Raw genomic sequence first — 18,766 nt, 5'->3', positions numbered from 1 at the left:
GGAACCTTCATCCACGCCAGGAGCTGAAGCTGATCCACTCCCTGTTTGAGACCTAGAGCAGTCTAGCGCTGTGGTTTCTAACCTTTTTTCATTTGTCGACCTCTAAAAGTTTCAAATGGAGATGCAGACCCCTTTGGAAATCTTAGACATGGTCTGTGCACCCCCAGGGGTCCACGGACCACAGATGGAAAAACCACTGATCTGGATAATTCCCCTCTCTGTGTTGTTTTTAATTTTAATGTGTGCTCCTACCAGTATTGACTCAGGTGGAATAGCATCACTTACTGAATCACCAAGGTACTCTGGATGCTCCTGGGCAGTCTCCCATCTCAGCATTGACCAGACCTGACTTGGCTTCGTAGGAGATGTGGGCAGATCACAGCCTGAGGCTGCATGACTGCAAGCCCCTCATCCTAGAATCCCTCCTAGCCAGGGAACATGAAAGCACAGAGTAGCTTGAACACTTTCCCTGTACGACTTCCTGTGGCACAAGGGACTCTGTAGCTCTGTGGTGGTCTCCCCTTTGTAATCTGCACTGTGATATGAGAAGCAGAGTCCTGGGCTCTGGAGGACATACCTGCCAGCCGAGAGTTACTCCACGAGTGCTGGGAGGTGACTTTATCCTTTCCTCTTTGTGGTTATTTTTTTCTTTCCCGAGGCTCAGACCTTGGTAGATGACAATGATGTTTCCCCTCCACTGATGTCCGGTACAAAGCAATATTATTCTGCAGGCCACAGCGTCGGGTTTCGCTGGGGCTCCCGTGCCTCTTGATTGGCACATGCTGAATATGCAAAGGGTGGAAGGGTCACACCGTCCAGTGCAGTTTTGCATTTCTAATAGTTTGGTCTCAGGCACTGCATTGTTTGGGAGGGGCGGGGGTGTTTGGATCTGATTTGCCTTTCCCTGCTGTTTGCTCAGCCCAGAGAGCAGAGCAGGCATCAGACATCCAAGGGCCGCCTTCAGTGCCTGAGAGAGAGAGAGAGAGACTGGGGGACACAGGCTCAAGTCCAGTAGGAATTGCGAAGCTCTGAACAAACTCTCATCTTTGGCTGCTGTCTGTGTTTGGATGAAAGGGTGCTGGAATCCACTGGCTGCCTGGCAACTGCTTGTACGTAGGGCAAAGCAAAGCGGCCAGAGATATTGCATATTCAAAAGGCTGGGAGAGCTAAGGCTATGTCTGCCCTGCCCTAAGCTTGGTTTAAACACGGCTGTAGCCAAATGGGACTGTGGAGAGGCAATGGGATTTGGTCAGTCTAGTGTTGAAGTTACGCAGACTTTGGTGGCTGGAAAGTCTGATTCCAACTGAAAAAGCTCCTGTGTTTATATCTCTCTTCGGGGGAGCAGAGGTAGCAGCTGGTCTGCTGTATTCCGGTAGCAGCTAACTGAAAACGGGCCCCATGGCGCTAGGTGCTGTACATGTACGTAGCAAGACTGACCCTGCTCTGAACAACATACAAGTCTAAACAGACACGCAATGAGGGAAGGGAAGTATTACCTCCACGGTACAGATGGCAGAGCGGTGGCATAGGAAGATGAAGCGATGTGCCCAAAGTTTCACAGGGACCTTGTGGCAGAGCTGGGAATTGAAACGAACGTAGTTGCTTTAGCCACCGGACTTCCCCTTCATGATTTACACACCTGCAAGGATGCCCAGGAGGACTAGCCTAATTTTAGTGGGGGAGGGGAAGGATTGGCTCTTCAGTCTGTGATACAGATCACAGGCTCTCACTTTTCAAAATATTTGTTTAAAGTTAAAATTACAGGAACCTAATGCTGCCAAGCGGATAGTAGCTTTGTGAACTGAACAAATGGCTGGAGCTGTACACAAATGCTTAGACTCCATCAAACTCTCCCGTCCCCAGATCTAACATGGCTTTGCTCCCTGTCGTGGATGTGGTTGGATCACGAGAGAACTCTTCCGGGCTACAACGAGGCATCGGTGTGGTTCGATAGCCAGAGTAGGGCCTATCTACGCTCCACGTGCAATCAAGTCCGGGGGCCTGGTTGCTACACTTGGATATGTCCAAGCCTCTAGTCTGGCTCTAGAATGTGGCTAAAGCTGCGTCAGTGCTAACTGCAACCCTGCTGTACTGGGTCCCCTGACTAAGCTGTGCCTGTGACATAGACGGGTGTTACCGTCTCTGGCAGTGAAATGTGGTGAAAGGGACCAGCGGAGAAAGGGACCAGATGGCACGTGGAGACTAGGAAGGCTAATAGAACAACTCCCTTTGCCCATCTCCACTGCATCTAAGGACTGCCCCATCCAATCTAGTGGTCAAGAACATTTGACCATCACAGCAGAGTCATTTGGACACTGTGTTTTCTGGGTGCTACTTTCCAGCTGACAAGTATGCAGAGGATCGATTTGTTCACTCTTAGGTTAAAATATGTTCTATATCTTAAAATGTATTTTTGCGAGATGTGAAAATAAACCTCAGGTCTGTGTTATGCTGGATTTCCCACTGGAATGAATTAAAATATACCCTATGGTGTATTTTCTGGTATATATTTTACATATGCCTTGAGTCTTAAACAAAAAAAGCTGTACTTAAGGTCCTAATTTATAAATGGATTACTGCCTCTTTAAGCCATTGTGTGTTTTCGTCACAGGTACAATAGTAGAATCAATCTTTAGAAGCCAAGATTTATATTAACAAAGTTGGAATGAGGGAGACTGTTAACCCCTTCCATCCATCTCTCTTTGAGTCCTGACTTAGAGCCATCTAATTTCCCATGGGAAATGGTGTGGGGGGAAGGGCGGGGGAAGAGAAAACAGGTCATTATTGCATGTATCACATGTAAAGCATAATGAAGCTCTACAAGAATGATTTTCAATATTCAGCAGCTACTCAGTCTCCCAGGGAGTTAGATTAGGGTGGAGGGATGGAGAGGGTCTCATACCCGCCAAGGACCTGTTTAAGCAAATCAAGGTTATGCACCACGAATGGTCATAGGAGGCTCTGTGGAAGTCCATGGAGTTGGATTTGATAACCTTGCCTGGAGTCAACCAGAGGGCAGTTGTGTCTTAGTGGACTGGGCTGGGGACAGGGCACTTGACCTTTATGCTTGACTGTGCAGTTGACATGAGCTGTGATTTAGGCCAAGTTTTTAACTTTGGGGGTTTAGCTGTATACACCTACTGCGCTCTATGGTGGAGTGTTAAATGCTGACAATATGCTTGTAAAGAACAGTTTCAGAATGCACTTCCTGCCCTGAATAGCTTACAAGCTAAAGCATGTTAGTACATGAAATATAGTGTGCACAGGTTATTAAAAACCTGCTTATTGGGTTAACATGCGTGTAACACATTCTTCTCCATCATGGCTACGAAACCTTAGACTTGGAAGCAATATTGTAGTGGCAGATAAAGCATTGATTTTGGATTCAAAACAGGATTCATTTAATATTTAATATTACATGAGATCCCAGTAGAGGTGCTGTGGATTTCAGAATTAATGGTGTGTGACTAGTGAATTGTGAGCGGAGCTTATTATCTAAGGGAGAAAATGATCTGTCGTCTATTTGTCAGTCAATCCTGGCTCTTTAAGGTGTGTGTGTGTGTGTGCATTTGGAGGTAGTGAAGGTGATGAGAAGAAAATTGGAACTTGAAGTGGGATGTGAATAAAAGAGATGGGAGAACGGCAAAGAGATACCGAGGTCAAATCTTAAGCCAAAAAGCCTTAGCTTAAATCCATATTTACCCAGTGGAAGAGGATAAACTCAGTAAGAAGAAGAAGAAAAATAAGCCTCTTATGGGGAAATTGGAACGATCATGAAAAAATGGTGAGGTTAAAAATATATAGATAACGGAGTCAAGTGGTCAGGCAGGCCCTGAGCCTGTGCTCACAAGTTCTGTGCGCCCCACATCTGCCTTGGGGAGTTGGAAGTCTGAACACGTCTGCACTCAGAGAAATGCCTGGCTGTGCAGGGGCAACATGTGGCGGTACCGTTTTGGAGGCTGGGTTCGGAAAGTCAGCCCTTCTGTGGCATAAATGGCTTCTCGGCCCTTTGAACAGACTCGCTAATGCTTGAGCGGGGTTGAATTAAGTAGAGTTGTGAGTAGACTGGCAGACGGATGATGACCTGTTGAAGATTCCCTGCCATGTAAATGACAGTACGCGATGCTTAGATTTTGGCCTATCCCCTTATGTGTCCTTTTATCATGGGACTTGATCCTGCACTCCATGAAGTCAATGGCAAAGCCCCCACTGACATCATTGATGTGGGTCGGCTCGGAGACAGACCCAAAACACCCTTCATTTAAAAAGGAAAAAGAGCTTTTCTATGGAACCCTGCTGCCTCCTGGCCTTTTTGTTGTAAGTGCAGGTACTTCACCGAGGGCAGGCACAGTCTCTTCTGTTTCTCCAATTAGTTTTTTTAATGGAATGGTTCATAAGGGGCTTCTCCTCCTCTAATTAAATCTGAGAAAGTGAGTGCGCGAAAGATGGACAACTTAGCCCAGAGACAGGGCAGCTGTCACCCAAGTCGTTCTGGGAAGCCACGCTGCTTAATAAATGACGAATGAGAAAGAGAGCGCATCTATTTTGCATCCTCTTTATGCAGAGCTCTAAGGCTTCAAAGCTCTGTGTCGGGGATAAAAGGTCACCCATGTCCCCACGTAGCCATTTCCTCAAGACGTGTCAGTGGCTCGCTGGCAGATGAGCCCTCAAAGGCCGCTCCTTGTGATAGGTGTCTCTGCAGCTGCGGTGTGAGGCGAGAGGATGCCTGTCAGCCCCGAACTTGGAGGAGTCAGAGCGTCCTGTACATTTTTCTCTTTCTCCTGTGAGGGGCTTTTTGCGCTCATGGTGTTGGAAAAGGCCCTTGCCGTCCCAGTCTCTCTGCGGGTTTATTAATGGAGCGAAGGCTGCATTTCTTCCCACTCTCTTTCTGTGCCCACACCAATAAATCACCATGACAGGAGTTTGCTCTTGCTTAATGCCCTATATTGTTTAGCTGGGGGGCAGGGGGGATAATTCAGCTGAAATTGCCGCACACTAGAAATCGTCTCTCTTAAAAAACGATATTAATATTCAGCATCTAAACAAGGGAAACCTACTGTAATAATTGCACAGGCAATTCATCAAGCCTGGCTCACCAGTGCAATTATCAGACAAATACACCAGCTCTGAAATAATGAAGATTGCCCCCGCCCGCCCCCCCGGCCCAAAAATCCATTCCCTCTCCAGATGAGTTGAATGGAGAGATAGATGGCTTCCATTTGTCACTTACATAATGACTAATACCTCTTCATTAAGATGGGTTGGTTTCATGCACATGACTGACTCCCTAAGCATCCAGATGAGAATATAACACACACACTCTGGGGATGTGGCTAAATGCAGACTCATTAGTTGGGATATTTGGGTATATTTAAAGGGACACAGATGGTTAGCACCACTCTTTAGGTTTTGTATTTAAAAGTTATAGAATAGTTTTCTTAGGGTTTTGAGAAAAAGATTGTACGAAACCTCACAGAAATGTGTTTTTTCAATAAAGTCAGAAAAGACAGGGGGTAGCCTTGTTGATAGATTGGTGGGAAAGCAAAGATTTCCTAGGAACTTCCTCAATTAGAGAGAATATTTTAATTAAATAAGCAACCAAGATGTGACCATGACTCTGACTCTACTCCTGGCTCCAACCACTAGATGAAAGAGACCATGTTATGAGCCCTGATACAAGGTGAAAGCATTACAATGAAAACCTAAAGAACAATCAAAGTTCCTAGGCACATGCTAAAAGCTTAGCAGAGTCACCCACCAGTCTTATTGGGCCTCAGTAGGGCAAAGTCCTGGCAACCCTTCCCAGGGAGGATTGGGGGCCCGAGGGTCCTGTCCATTTGCTGGATCGGAACCAAGGCCCTGAGTCAGTTTAAACTGAGGCTTTTTATCCAAAAGTCCCTTCTTTGTCTTTTCATTTGTCTATTTGTTTGCGAAGGATCCACTTTGTGAACCTCACCAAGTGGTGGTACCTCTCTGAAGGTGTTACAGCCTGAGTGAATTTGCCTAATCGTCTCCTACTGTTATTAATTCCTGGAGGGCTGTGGTCATGCTCCCCCCTGGACTTGCATACAATCCCTGGGCTACGATGATACGTTAACTAGTAAGATCTTCCAAAGATAGTGCCACTTCTGTCACGCATACCTCCAAGTATCTGGTCTTCCTCCTGATGGGGTGAAGAAGAAGCATTTGACTAGAATTGATGATGACGAGATGGAGGGAGGGAGGATGAGTGAATACCTGATGGACTGATCTAATGGTTTTATTAGCCTGTATTTCTGAAGTGAAATATGTGGCATGCACAGAACACGTGCTGGCATTTGTATAGTACATGCTACAATATTGCTAGTATTTTTTTCCTTTGAGTTCTGTAGTTATAAATAAAAAGGTTACTGGTATTTTTTTTCTTATCCCTCTGTCTGAAAAGCAAGGTTGCCATAGGTACCATCAGTCCAAGTTTACAGTATATAGAAAGAGAGAAAAACAACAAATGATACATTTTAGAAACCTTAAAAATGATTCAAAATAGCTCTTCCGCTGTGATTTTAAGGTCCTTTCCCTCGGGACCTTCCAGGGGCAGAAGCAAATGCTGTGCACCCCATTGGAAGCTGGGGATCTCCCCCAAAGCTCTTAACTGTAATGGGTTTGGAAAGATCAGACCATTAATAGAGCCCTGCACGGATACAAAATTTGTATCCGCATCCGATCCGCACTCTGCAAAAATGATATAAAGTGGATATCCGTGGATTTGCAGGGCTCTAACCATTAACCCAGGAGTCGTGGATGACTGAAGGTGTAGCTAGGCCTGGGCCTCCAGCTAGAGTCATCTGGGGTGGTGGTGGTGGGCAATATTTCTGGCAGGTCTTTTAAAATGAAAAGTGGTGGCTATTTGGAGCTACTCAGATATTTGGAGTGTCAGATTAACGGGCAGAGTGCAGGTGTAGGGGCAATAAATGGAGCTTATTGACTAGTTCTGCATTTGATTACAAGGATATCTCCACCACCTGCTGTGTGTGGCATAATGTGTTGCCTCTATAAAGTATATCTATGGCTACTTTGTGTTATATGGAATAATAGATCAATGCAATAGGCCCAGTTCTTGTAACCCATGTGGAAGCTGGGCCTGCTTATGCCAATCCAGTTGCAGGACTGGGAGTTGATATTGTGTCTCTGTTCCCCTATCTTGTGTTTCCTCCTGCCCTCTTCCCAGCCAGACCCACCTTCCCTTAGAGCAATAATAATGTCCAAGAAATCCCATTATTGATGGAATAAAATTGTCTTGAATTTAATAGTTTATGGAAATAGTATTTTCCTGCTCTAAAATGCATTCCCTGTTTCACCAAATCTGCTCAAAGAGAAGGTCCCTGTACATGCACGTGTTGTGTGCATGCAGGCAGTTGTGTGTGGGTTTAAAATACATTCCCCAAGCTTGACCGGGTTATTTTTAGGCATGACGCACCCACCATTGAAAGACCCCGTTACTTTGATGCTGGAGTGCAGCAATCTTGTTACGACATCGTCAGCCATCACAATGAATAGCGGCTAAACGCGGATAGGCAATGAGAGGAGAGGACAGAGCTGAGATGCTCAGGGCAAGCTGCATCACAGTGTCTTTGGCAATGAAATATTGGAGCCTTTACTTGTCAGTGGCTTAGGCTGACACACCAGTTGTCTTCTTGCTGTGCTAGATTCCCTGTGGCCAGTCTACTCTGGTGTTTAGGAAGTGTTGGTCATCATTAATTGTCTAATGATTGTTACTGTTTAGCTAGGGAAGGAATTGTCCTAGCCAGAGAGAGCTCTGGTGGGCCAACGGACTATTCCTGACCCACAACTGCCTGGCAGCCTCCCAGTTATGCAAATCTCTGCACACTTATTGGCTGGTGGAGTGGGTGTTCTGAGTTACATAAACTTGTGTGGTTTTTCTCAGTCACCTTACAACATGCTCAGATTGGCTAAGTGATGTTAATAGCTGGCCGGAGCCAGGGGTGAAAGTAAGTTAGAGGACTTACCGGTACGCCGGAGTTCTGAGCAGAGGGCGTGGCCTCAACCGGAAGAGGCGTGGCCTCAACCAGAAGAGGAAGGGCCTTAACTCCCTGGGCCCTTTAAATCTTGATTTAAAGGGCTAGGGCTCCAGCTGCGGTAGTGGCGGCTAGGAGCCCAGGGCCCTTTAAATCACCCCCGAGCTACCAGCTGCAGAGATGGCTGGGAGCCCCGGGGCTCGGGGGCGATTTAAAGGGCCCAGGGCTCCAGCTGCCACTACCGCAGCAGAGCCCCAGGCCCTTTTAAATCACTGAGGAGCCCTGGAGGCTCCCGGCTGCCACCGCTACCCCGGGCTCCGGCAGAGCTTTAAAGGACCTGGGGCTCCGCTGTGGTAGCAGCTGCCGGAGCCCCGAGCCCTTTAAATCCCCACCTGAGCCCTGCTGCCCGAGCCCTGGTGTAGTGGTGGCTGGGTTCCGTCGGGCATTTAAAGGGCCCCGGGGCTCCAGCCACCGTTACCGCCCCGGCCCTTTAAATCCCCTCCGGAGCCCCACCGCCGCTACCCCAGGGCTTCGACAGCAGGGCTCAGGCGGGGATTTAAAGGGCCCCGGGAGGGTAGCGGTGGCTGGAGCTCCGGGGCTCTTTAAATCCCTGCCAGAGCCCTGCCCCCACCCCTACCCCAGGGCTTGGGCAGCAGGGCTCAGGTGGGGATTTAAAGGGCTTGGGGCTCCAGCCACCGTTACCACCCTGGCTCTTTAAATCCCTGCCGTAGCCCTGCCACTGCTGCTACCCCAGGGCTCGGGCAGCAGGGCTCAGGCGGGGATTTAAAGGGCCCCGGGGCAGTAGCAGCGGATGGAGCTCCGGGGCCCTTTAAATCCCCGCTGCAGCCCGCCGCCACTACCCCAGGGCTTTAAATTGCCCTCTCAGAAAGCCGGTCCTGGTACGGCGCACCGGCTCTTACCAGCTTACTTTCACCTCTGGCCAGAGCACAAACATTTACATAATGGTTTCACAGTGGCACAGTTCAGATCCCTGTGCCTCCTACAGGCTGCTGCTTCGTATCCACATACCTGCAAAAACTCCTGCATCTAAGCCATGGGGCAACTCCTCTCTGCAATGTCCTCTGTACTCTCTACTTTCCTCTCCCTGCTTCTGTTCTCAGCTGCCTGCAAAGCAGGGCTTGAGAATGAAAGGTGCTAAGCCGTGGTACTAGCTGGCTCACCGTCTGTGAGCTGGTAGCACAAGAGAGAGGAGCAGAGCCTGCACCGGGGCAGGGTGCTTAATTTTAAATAACTTGCTGGAGTCTACAATAGAGGCAGGGTGCATGTAATTCGCCAGGCACAAACATAAAATGATTGAGCTTCTCTTTGCAAATTAATTACGCTTTAAAAATCCAGTTATTCTTAAATATATATTTTGTGATAAAAGATTTCTATGCTCATTGTTAAATGAATGCCTCCTTCACAGCACCCCAGCCCTTCTGAGGGCTAGATTCCGCTATGTTACAATGGTACATCCATTTGGAGTAAGCCCTTTGGCTTCAGGGCACTCTGGATTTACGTTGTCGTTGTTACTGCAAACAGTCTGTGGGCTGCACTAAAGCAGGGACCTCATTTGCACTGCCTCAGACAGGGTGAGGTTTACATGTACGTCATTATCTTTGGCTATTCCTGACCTTTGAGGCCTTCTCTTTACAAACCTAATGTTCTTTCACGTGGTATCACTCCATCTACACTAGGAGGGTTGTGGTGGTCTAGCTATACCAATGTCGTTAAAGCACTTTTGTATGTAGACAAGGCCTGAGATATTTGGCTGAGGAGCTTTACTGTGTGTTGATCTTTATTATGCCTTTTATATTAGCTGGTTTACAGAACATTTTTAACAAGGAGAAGTAACGGCTGCTTTGTAAACTCATGCCAACCCCAGCTGCTTTTCTCTGCATCCATTTTTCGGCAAGATCAAGTTTCTTGGGGCCAAAGTCTCCCAGCCCATGACCCTTCAGGGCCTTGGGGCCAAAGCCTCCCACCCCATGACCCTTCAGGGCCTTGAGCCCACCATGGGTGTGGCTCCACTGTTGATAAGAGGCAAAATGCAGGGACCCCATCCCTGGGTCCTTGTCTTCTGCATTCTGTGGAGCTTAGCTTTGCCGGTGCTCCCTGGGCACAAGGGGATTGTACAGCAGCATCAGGATTGGGTTGGGAGAGGAATGGGCTAGTGGGTCCATTGGCCAGTTCCCCCCATGAAGAGAGGGAGCACACTGGGTGGTGCAGGCTGTTCCAACTCTGAGATGTCAGCAGTAGCTACGTAGTGGCTCTCCTCCTGCTACGCAGCCTGGAGGGATAGGGAAGGGTTCCTACCAGCTCCCATGGAGGTCCCCAGTGCAGCCTGCACACTGCCATCCTGGATTTCTCCCTCCGCCATTTGAGGAGAAAACCACTGAAGAACTGAATCTAATCTAATCATTGCTACCATGCTCATCACTGTAATAGCCGAATAATTTATCTGCTGCAGTAGGCTGTTCTGTAGTCTCCTGAGGGAGGTGGCGGAAGCCCCATTGCTCGAGACATTTAAAATTAGACTAGATAAGGCCGTAGGGAAGATTTAGCAGGGAAGAGGCCTGCATTGGAAGGGGGCTGGGCTAGATGGCTAGCACTTTGCACTCTTGTGACCTGTCCTTAGAACTGAAATCTCTGAGCTCTGTCTTCAGCTGATGGAAATGCAGACAGGCTCAATGAAGTAAGTGGAACTACGTCCATGTCCATCAGCTGAAGGTCTGTCTCTTTAATCTCAGCTCAAGTAGAACCTACAAAGTATAGCTTGACTTGATGGACTCTTTATCCTCGGCTTCACTCCTGCATGTACTGCTTTGTTGGCTTATTCTCTTCCCCATTTCATCTTCTCCTACTCTATTTAATGAGACAACTTCCTTCCCCTCTTCCGTCTTTTGCCTTCGTTTCCTCTCCTGCGTTGGCCATCAGTTAATGCCCTGCATACCCCTGACCCCATCCAATTCTGGGTACTGTTTTCCAGCCCCCTGTGCTTCTCATTTGGAAACCTTCCCAGTCACACCAGACCTGTCCATGGGGCTGCTCCCCAGGAGGGCTGCGAATGTCACGCTGAGGCAAGTATTTCTGGGCCGAACAAGCTCCTTTCCGTCAAGTTATAACGTACTAAGTGAGTGATTTGTCACCTGAAGAATCTGATTGTTGTTTGGAGCTGGTGCGTCCTATCTTCAGATCTCGGCTATTCTCCGTGTCCTGCCTGCACTTCACCCCTTCCTCATTCAGAAATAGCCCTGGGAATCCGGGTCTGATCCAAAGCCTGTTGAAGCCTGTTGATGTCAGCGGGCTTTTGGATCAGCCCGTTTCAGGTCCCCTGAGGAACGCGTCACAGTGAGCATGTGCTGTGTGCAGGGCAGAGGAGGTGCATGGGGACCCCGTGCTCTGCAGGACTCTTCTCGTATGAGCTCCCAGAACTCAGGCTGATGGGCCCTGTTGCGAAGGAGCGAGATGGGACTGCTGGATCTGCCGCTGTGCCGTTTCCTCCCACAGAGCGTTTGCCATGGCAATGCTGCAGAGCTGGTGTGTGAAGATTTTTCTTCTCCAGCCACCATTGCCTGGCCTGCAGGCTAGATGGAGGGTGAAGAGTGAAAAGGAAATGAGATTTTAACAGTTCTCTTTGTTCTCAATTCCATGGGTTTCGTTAATAACACGAAGGCAGCAGCAGCCTCTTCCACCATTGCTGGGTGTGGGCTGGTGTGTCAGTAGACTCTACATGGTGGCACCAACATCCTCAATAAAGACTCCCCTCTGTGTTCTGCAACAGACGCAGAAAGATGTTTGGAATTAAAATGTGGTTTGGGGCTGTGGGTTTTTTTTTGGTAACAGACACATTCCTCTAAAGAAGCCACTGAACTCTTCGAAAGCTCCTCTCTCTGCACCAGTAATAGTAAAATAGTAAGTGGCTACTTGAGCACTACAAACCTCCTCTGATGTTCACACCAGCCTCTCAAAATCTTACTTCCACTCACCTGCTAACTTTTAATCTGAAGACAGACTTTCCCAACCCCCCATCTCTCCCTTTGATAAGAACATCTCCCCACGCCTTAGCAGTACAATTCAGAAGAATCCCCCGTCCCCAAAGCTCTTTTTAATCAAACCCTACACCTTTCATTTCCAAAGCCCATTCCTTCTTTTCTTCTCAAGTGCTTGAAATAAAATGATTCCCATGGAAAGGGTGGGCAATTAATAATGAAAGAAAGTGGGGGAGGGCGAAAAATCTCCCTTTTTAAAATAAAAGACTACATTTTGATTCAGGTTTTATTAGAGGAGAGGATCAAAAGAGCTGGGACAAGAGCGCTCGAATCTGATTCATCATTTGAATACCACTAAAGCGTCCCCGCAGACAGACATGTACCCATCACTATGCTAGTTGGCACTTTCAGTAATTAAGTGTGGCTTCTTTTATTTATTCCCCCCCTCTCCAAACTGCAGAACTTGGAGTGCATAGTGTGTGTCTGTGTCTGTGTGAAAGTGAGCATTGGCTGGGTGGGAAGAGGAAGAGATGCTGGCGCTTGTCAGACAACTGGAGTCCTGGTGGCACTTTAGAAAGGTGGAATCCATTGGGCAGCACTTGAAGCTGTGAGTGGACAAAGAAGCAGAAGGAAGGGAAGGCCGGATGCATGGGACCTGGGTGGAGGGGGAAGAGGTGGAGGAGGTGCTAGACAAGACAGAGGGGAAAAAATATCTTCGCTGCCAGGTGTGGCTTAAAAGCGAGAGAGCTGAGTGAACCCTTTGAGGCTGTGTGGCTCTTGTGCCTGTTTGCACGGAGCCATCACCTCAGCCCTCCCTGTGAATCTCTGCCGCTGCTCTCTCATGCCCGTTTCTTTTTAAAAATGATTTGTACATTTGAGTCACGGAGTTCAATTTCCAGCTCTGCTACAGCCCAGTGTGTGACCTTGGTCAAGTCACTTATCTTCTTTCTGCCTCCGATCCCCATTATACAGATGGGGAAAATACTCCCTTCCTCCCAACCGTTGCCTGTCCTCTCTGCTTAGACTGTGAGCCCTTTGGGGCAGGGACTGTCTCCTCATTGTGTGTGGACAGCACGCAGCACAATGGGGCTCTGATCCCTGACTGGGGCTTCCAGGTGCTACCATGATGCGAATCGTAAGGAGTAGTAGCCTGTCTGTTGTTGAAAGGAAAGTCCTAGGGGGCTCTGAAATTGCGTGTAAGTTGTTGTCATATTTCAGTCTTTGGGAATAGCTACTCTTAATAAGCATGGGGGAGGGGAGGGCATGTGGTGAGGTGTGTGGTGGGGTCTATGGGATACAGTGAGAAGGCTCTGAACTGGGAGTTGGTGACCTATAGCACTGATCTGCTAGGACTGGGCAAGTCACTTCCCCTCTCTGCCTCTTCTCTCTCTTTGTCTGTCTCGTCTGCCTACATTGGGGCAGGGGCTCTCGGTGGTTTCACGGCACCCAGCACAGAGAGGCCTTGGTCTTGGTGGAGGCCTCCAGATCTGTGGTGATCCATACATTTCCATAAGGAGAACACACTTGTCCCGTGTCTGCTCCGTAGCCCAGTGCTCTCTCTCTCTGGCTGAGGACTGCTCGTGCAGACGGGAGGGTGTGAGCTCCTGGAAGGTGGCAGGCCCATTTCTCCAGTGTCTGGAGAATTCCTGCCAAGAGAGGCTCGCGTTGGATCCTCTGGCGGGACTCGGGAGGAGGACGTGATCCAGTCAGCACTTTGGTCGTTATATGTGTGCATCGCACGAGGCTCTCCAGGGATTAAAGTGAAAACAGCCCCCTGCTTTGCACATGGGTGACTCGCGGAGCCTTTTCGGCTTCTGTGCTGAACTTGGCACAGAGTGTCCCAAAGGCTGCGCTCCTCTTGGCCTCGGGGCCCTTGTTCTGCAGGGGTGGGTGCAGGCCCAAAGCTGCCTCGGGAACCAATTGGACATGTTTTCGTGTGCATTTAGCACTGCTGAAAGGTTGGCAGCCCTGGAGATGGCAGTGTTAGGGCCCAGAGAGCAGCTGGACAAGCTTTTCCCATGCTGCCTCCACTGAAGCATTGGCTACCACTTACTTCTGGGAGCGGGGTGGGAAGGAGAGAGTCAAGGCAGTTCATTCTCTAGGGCCCATTCAATCCTAGGATTCTGGCCAAAGTTGACCCTCCCCCACCTCGTGCCAAAAAATCTGTGCTGTGCTACTTGCCCTTGGTTTCCCACCCCAGAGACAGCTGCATTTGAGTGTTTCCTCTGGGGTCCTTTCGGCTGGAATGTGCCCTTTAAAGGTAGAGTCGCAGGAGGCTAATATACAGCTCAATGCAGCACTGGCTGGGCAGGCTATAGGTAGGAAGCTATGTCCTGGGAGGTTGGTTCTCCAGTATCTCATGCACGGCCTCCTGCCCGAAAGGCCTGAGGGGTTAAGAGGGAACCTGGCTCTGTTCTGACTGAAGAGGTCTTTGCACCCAACTCTGAAGGTGTTAAGATGTGGGCCCAGTCAGTTCTCTGGTAGAAGCTTGTTCTGTCAGTCGCGATGTCCTGGTCGAAAGCAGCTGGGGCACAGGGTGAGAGGCAGGTGATGCATCAGCCAGGTTCTGGCTCTGTTAGGCTGTTGTAAATAAGGACCAAGATCCTACCCGTGGAGGCCTGATTTTCAGAGGTTCAGAGCACTGGCAGTTCTTGCTGACATCCGCTGGAGTTGGGGCTGGTCAGCACCCCTGAAAATCAGGCCTGCAATCAGGCATATGTGTTTAATGCCAGCAGTGTCTAATTGCATGGTGCTTTTTGTTTGTTACCTCAGGAGGCAGCCTTTCCAAGCAAGACTGGACCATCCAGTGGCCGACGCCAGAAACGGGGAAGGAGAACACCCCCGTGTGTCAGCCCGAATCCATGCAGTGGATCAGAACGCACCTTTCCCAGAGCCCCAAAGTGCAGGCCAAGTGCATGCAGCGCTACTGTCACCCGGGTTCGGCCCACGGGCCGACATACGCCCACGTGGAGAGACTGACTGTGGAGGGCTATCCCGGGCTGTGCCCCCCGCTGGAAGCCGGCCACCGCTCCTTGCCGCCATCCCCCCGGCAACGGCACCCTGTTCACACCCCCCCACGGACGCCTAACATAGTCACCACCATGACTCCTCCCGGCACGCCACCAGTGAGGCGGAGAAACAAGCTGAAACCTCCGGGGACGCCGCCCCCGTCATCCCGGAAACTGATTCACCTCATCCCCGGCTTCACGGCCTTGCACCGGAGCAAGTCGCACGAGTTCCAGCTGGGCCATCGAGTGGACGAGGCGCACACGCCCAAGTAAGTGAGCTTGGGGGCGGTGCCTGGGCAAGCTGAGCCGGGTGGGGAGCTGGGGGTGGGAGCCCTATGGTGGGGGTAGGAAACGACCGAGTAGCGTACCGCCCTGGGGAGTGGTTTGGAGTGAGTGTGGTTTAATAGCTAGAATGCTGGTATCCCAGCATTCTGGGTTCTGATCCTGGTTTGGGCACTGAGTAGCCCTGGGTGGGTCAGTCCACCTCCCCGTGCCTCAGTTTCCCCCTCTGTAAAATGGTGGCGAGGCCTATCCCACAAAAGTGTTGAGGAACTGAAGGTTTGAGATCCATGGATGGCAGGTGTGAAGGAAGCTGAAGTGTGCTTGCAGCTGCTCTCTGTCAGAGCTGTTTGTGGTAGCTGTGAACACTCCATCCACCGCCCAGCCCAGCCTACCTGTCTGGCACTGAATGTCAGACCTCCCTTGCTACAGATATCCCGAGCCCCAGCCTGCTAAACCTGACCTGGTCCTTAGGCACAAAGCCAGTGTTGGCCTGGGCTGTGTGTCACAGCTGAAGTGGTGATGAGTTAATTGGGATGCTGGATTCTGACCACGGAAATGCTATTCGTGGGACAGGTTTGGTTTCTTTCCAAGCTGGGAAAGGTTACTGCTGAGTCAGTGTGCCTAGCCCCGAGGGGCGTGGAGGGCGGGGGAGAGGCCCGCCAGACCTAATGGTCTTTCAGGCCAATGCAAGCACTGACATGTACGGGCTTTCTTTCTTATGGTATTTGGTCGCAGCTCTGGGGGAGGGGGGAGCTGAGCTGTGTTAGAGGGTTAGAGGGACTGTTATCTTCTTTAGCTTATGCTGGGCACTGGATCAATCCCTGGTCAGCTCCAGGAGCTAGGAGGGCTGCAAAGGTGGCAGTAAATCACCTGACCTCTGTCCCTCCCCTTCTGAGCTGGGTCTGGTGTCTTTGATCTGTGTAAAGCTCGGTGCATCCCTGCGGGTGCACTTCTGTGACTTAGGGCAAGTCCCTTAACATCCCCGTGACTCCATTTTTCCATCTGTAAAATGGGGTTCCTAGAACTTGCTCTATTTCAAGTGCTAGATTTTAATGTGTGTGTGTGTGAGAGAAATAACGTTATTCCAGGCCAAGTATAAAACTTGGATTTAATTGTTTTTTTAAAAAAACTCCTGCAAAGAACCTTCCAAACTTCTCTTCCCACAATGATGTTGTTTGCAGAGCCCTCTTCAGCCTGATAATCTCTGATGACGGAAAGATTTCAGAGGCAGGAAACAATTAAGTCAAAATGACAATAGGCGAGAGATGCTGAAAAGTGGCCTCTTGCAGACATCAGTTTCCTGGTTCCTCTTCATCCGATAATTAAAAGCAGCATTAGACCAGGAGCGCGTTGCCGTGACATCCTCCTGGCAGCTTTCAATGGACAGTCTGCAAGCATAGCTAGTGAATACCCATGGCATTTTTGGTTACTGAGAGGAACACAGGCGTTTACAGGTGGCTTGTTCCTCTGAGCAGCCAAAGAATCTTTCCAGGAGTTTGCTGGCTGAGAGTTTTTAAGGTGAAACCCAGGCAGGAATGTGGGAAGAATTGGGCTTTGCTCTAGTGAGGGGCATTTGGAGCTCATTATTCTTCAGCTAGCAACAGAGTTCACCCAGAGTGACTCGCTGCTCTCATTCCTTGGCCACTGGAAGTTGCTGGCTCTTTGGAAACAGGCAGCAAAATACCTTCGCTGCAGTGTAGCTGCTTCAGCGCCAGTGATGGTCGCCCTTTGCTGAGACAGTTGCTGCTGTTTACTTCTGAGGAAACTGTGTTGTTCCCCGCTGCAACCCCCCAGCCATTCGTGTGTCTGCACTTGGTATTATTTATAGCCTTCCCATTGTTCTTCCTTCAAGAGCTCAGGTTTCAGAGTGGCAGCCGTGTTAGTCTGTATCAGCAAAAACAAGGAGGAGTCCTTGTGGCCCCTTAGAGACAAACACATTTATTTGGGTGTAAGCTTTCGTGGGCTAAAACCCACTTCATCTGATGCATGGAGTGAAAAATACAGTAAGCAGTATATATATACGGCACATGAAAAGATGGGAGTTGCCTTACCACGTGATGGGGGGGGGGTGTCAGTGCTAACGAGGCCAATTCAATTAAGGTGGAAGTGGCCTATTCTCAACAGTTGACAAGAAGGGGTGACTATCAAGAGAGGGAAAATTACTTTTGTAATGCTAATGAGGCCAATGCAATCAAGGTGGATGTCGGCCATTTCCAACAGTTGACAAGAAGGTATGAATATCAGCAGAGGGAAAATTAGTTTTTGTAGTGACCCAGCCACTCCCAGTCTTTATTCAGGACTAATTTGATGGTGTCCAGTTTGCAAATTAATTCCAGTTCTGCAGTTTCTCGTTGGAGTCTTTTTTTGAAGTTTTTTTGTTGAAGAATTGCCACTGGCAACTCCCATCTTTTCATGTGCTGTGTATATATATATACTGCTTACTGTACTTTTCACTCCATGCATCTGATGAAGTGGGTTCTAGCCCACAGAAGCTTATGCCCAAATAAATGTGTTAGTCTCTAAGGTGCCACAAGGACTCCTCGTTGTTCCAAGAGCTCAGTTTTGTTTAATTTTCCGGGCCTCCTTAGCTCTGTGGATCAGCAGCCAGCAGGGGGTGCTCTCATGCTGAAGAATCCCTCTGCTTGATTCCTGGCTGCTGGAACTGGATTCAAAGTCTGTTTATAAGTAGGAAGGGTTTCAGTCCCCCAGCCTAGCTCTGCCCTGCTCTGCTGTTGAGTTGTTGGCATGGCCTTTGTTACAATGTCCAGCTTCATGCAGGTCTGTGTCCTGGATTTTGTTTGAAATGGATCATTCCTTCTTTTGCCAGTGGAGGATCCTTGTGATAGAAACCTGCAGTTTGAGAGGGAATAGGGAAGAGCCAGAGACCCCGAATCTGCCAGGGACTTCACGAGTGCCAGTGATTTTATGTGGAAGGCGCTTGGATTCCATGGTGATGTGTGGCAGTAAAAAAACCCTTCAATGGAGTCTGGCTCCCTGTGTGTACTGCATCCTGATCTCATGGGAGTGGGCAATACAAGCTCTCAGACTGGGCTAACAAGTGTAATTAAATCCTACAGTGTTCTTAGCCCAGGCATGGGTCTTGAAAGGGTGGGAAGTTTCTACCACTCTCCATGGGGATGCAGATAGCTTTCTTTTATCCCGACTTGCTCTGATCTCAGGTCAGTGAGTCCTATTAGCTCCAGTTGAGGAGAATGAGGGGTTAAAGCCACTGTGATGAAGAAGGAACTATGGGCAGGGAGGGGAGTCCTGCAGGGAAAACCTAGGAGGAGCCAAGCTCAGGAGAAGGCTTTGGCTGGGCTTGTGATTTGTTAACAATAAAGGTAAATCCCAGGAAGGGGCCATCATGTGTGTGGCCCATGTCCAGTGTGCGTACACTCCAGTACCAGGGCTCCTGGACTGGACACCCCAAACTTGGGTGCTCTTTGGATCTGATTCCAAAATGCGTCGG

At 49.4% G+C, this 18,766-nt stretch overlaps 1 protein-coding gene across 3 annotated transcripts in view; it reads left to right on the top strand.

The window, feature by feature from the left end:
* The window catches only part of KSR2 (kinase suppressor of ras 2), a 295,477-nt gene that overhangs the window by 56,852 nt on the left and 219,859 nt on the right, over window positions 1-18,766 (top strand). For all 3 annotated transcript variants that reach the window (XM_043529547.1, XM_043529546.1, XM_027834074.3), the window contains exon 4: window positions 14,780-15,284. In XM_043529547.1, the coding sequence (XP_043385482.1) occupies window positions 14,780-15,284 (505 nt within the window). The remainder of the gene's footprint in view (window positions 1-14,779; window positions 15,285-18,766) is intronic.

Source organism: Chelonia mydas, chromosome 15 (genome assembly GCF_015237465.2).
Source record: "Chelonia mydas isolate rCheMyd1 chromosome 15, rCheMyd1.pri.v2, whole genome shotgun sequence".
NCBI lineage: Eukaryota > Metazoa > Chordata > Testudines > Cheloniidae > Chelonia > Chelonia mydas.
Note: the sequence above shows the minus strand (reverse complement) of the source record. Positions and strands in the feature narration are given on the sequence as shown.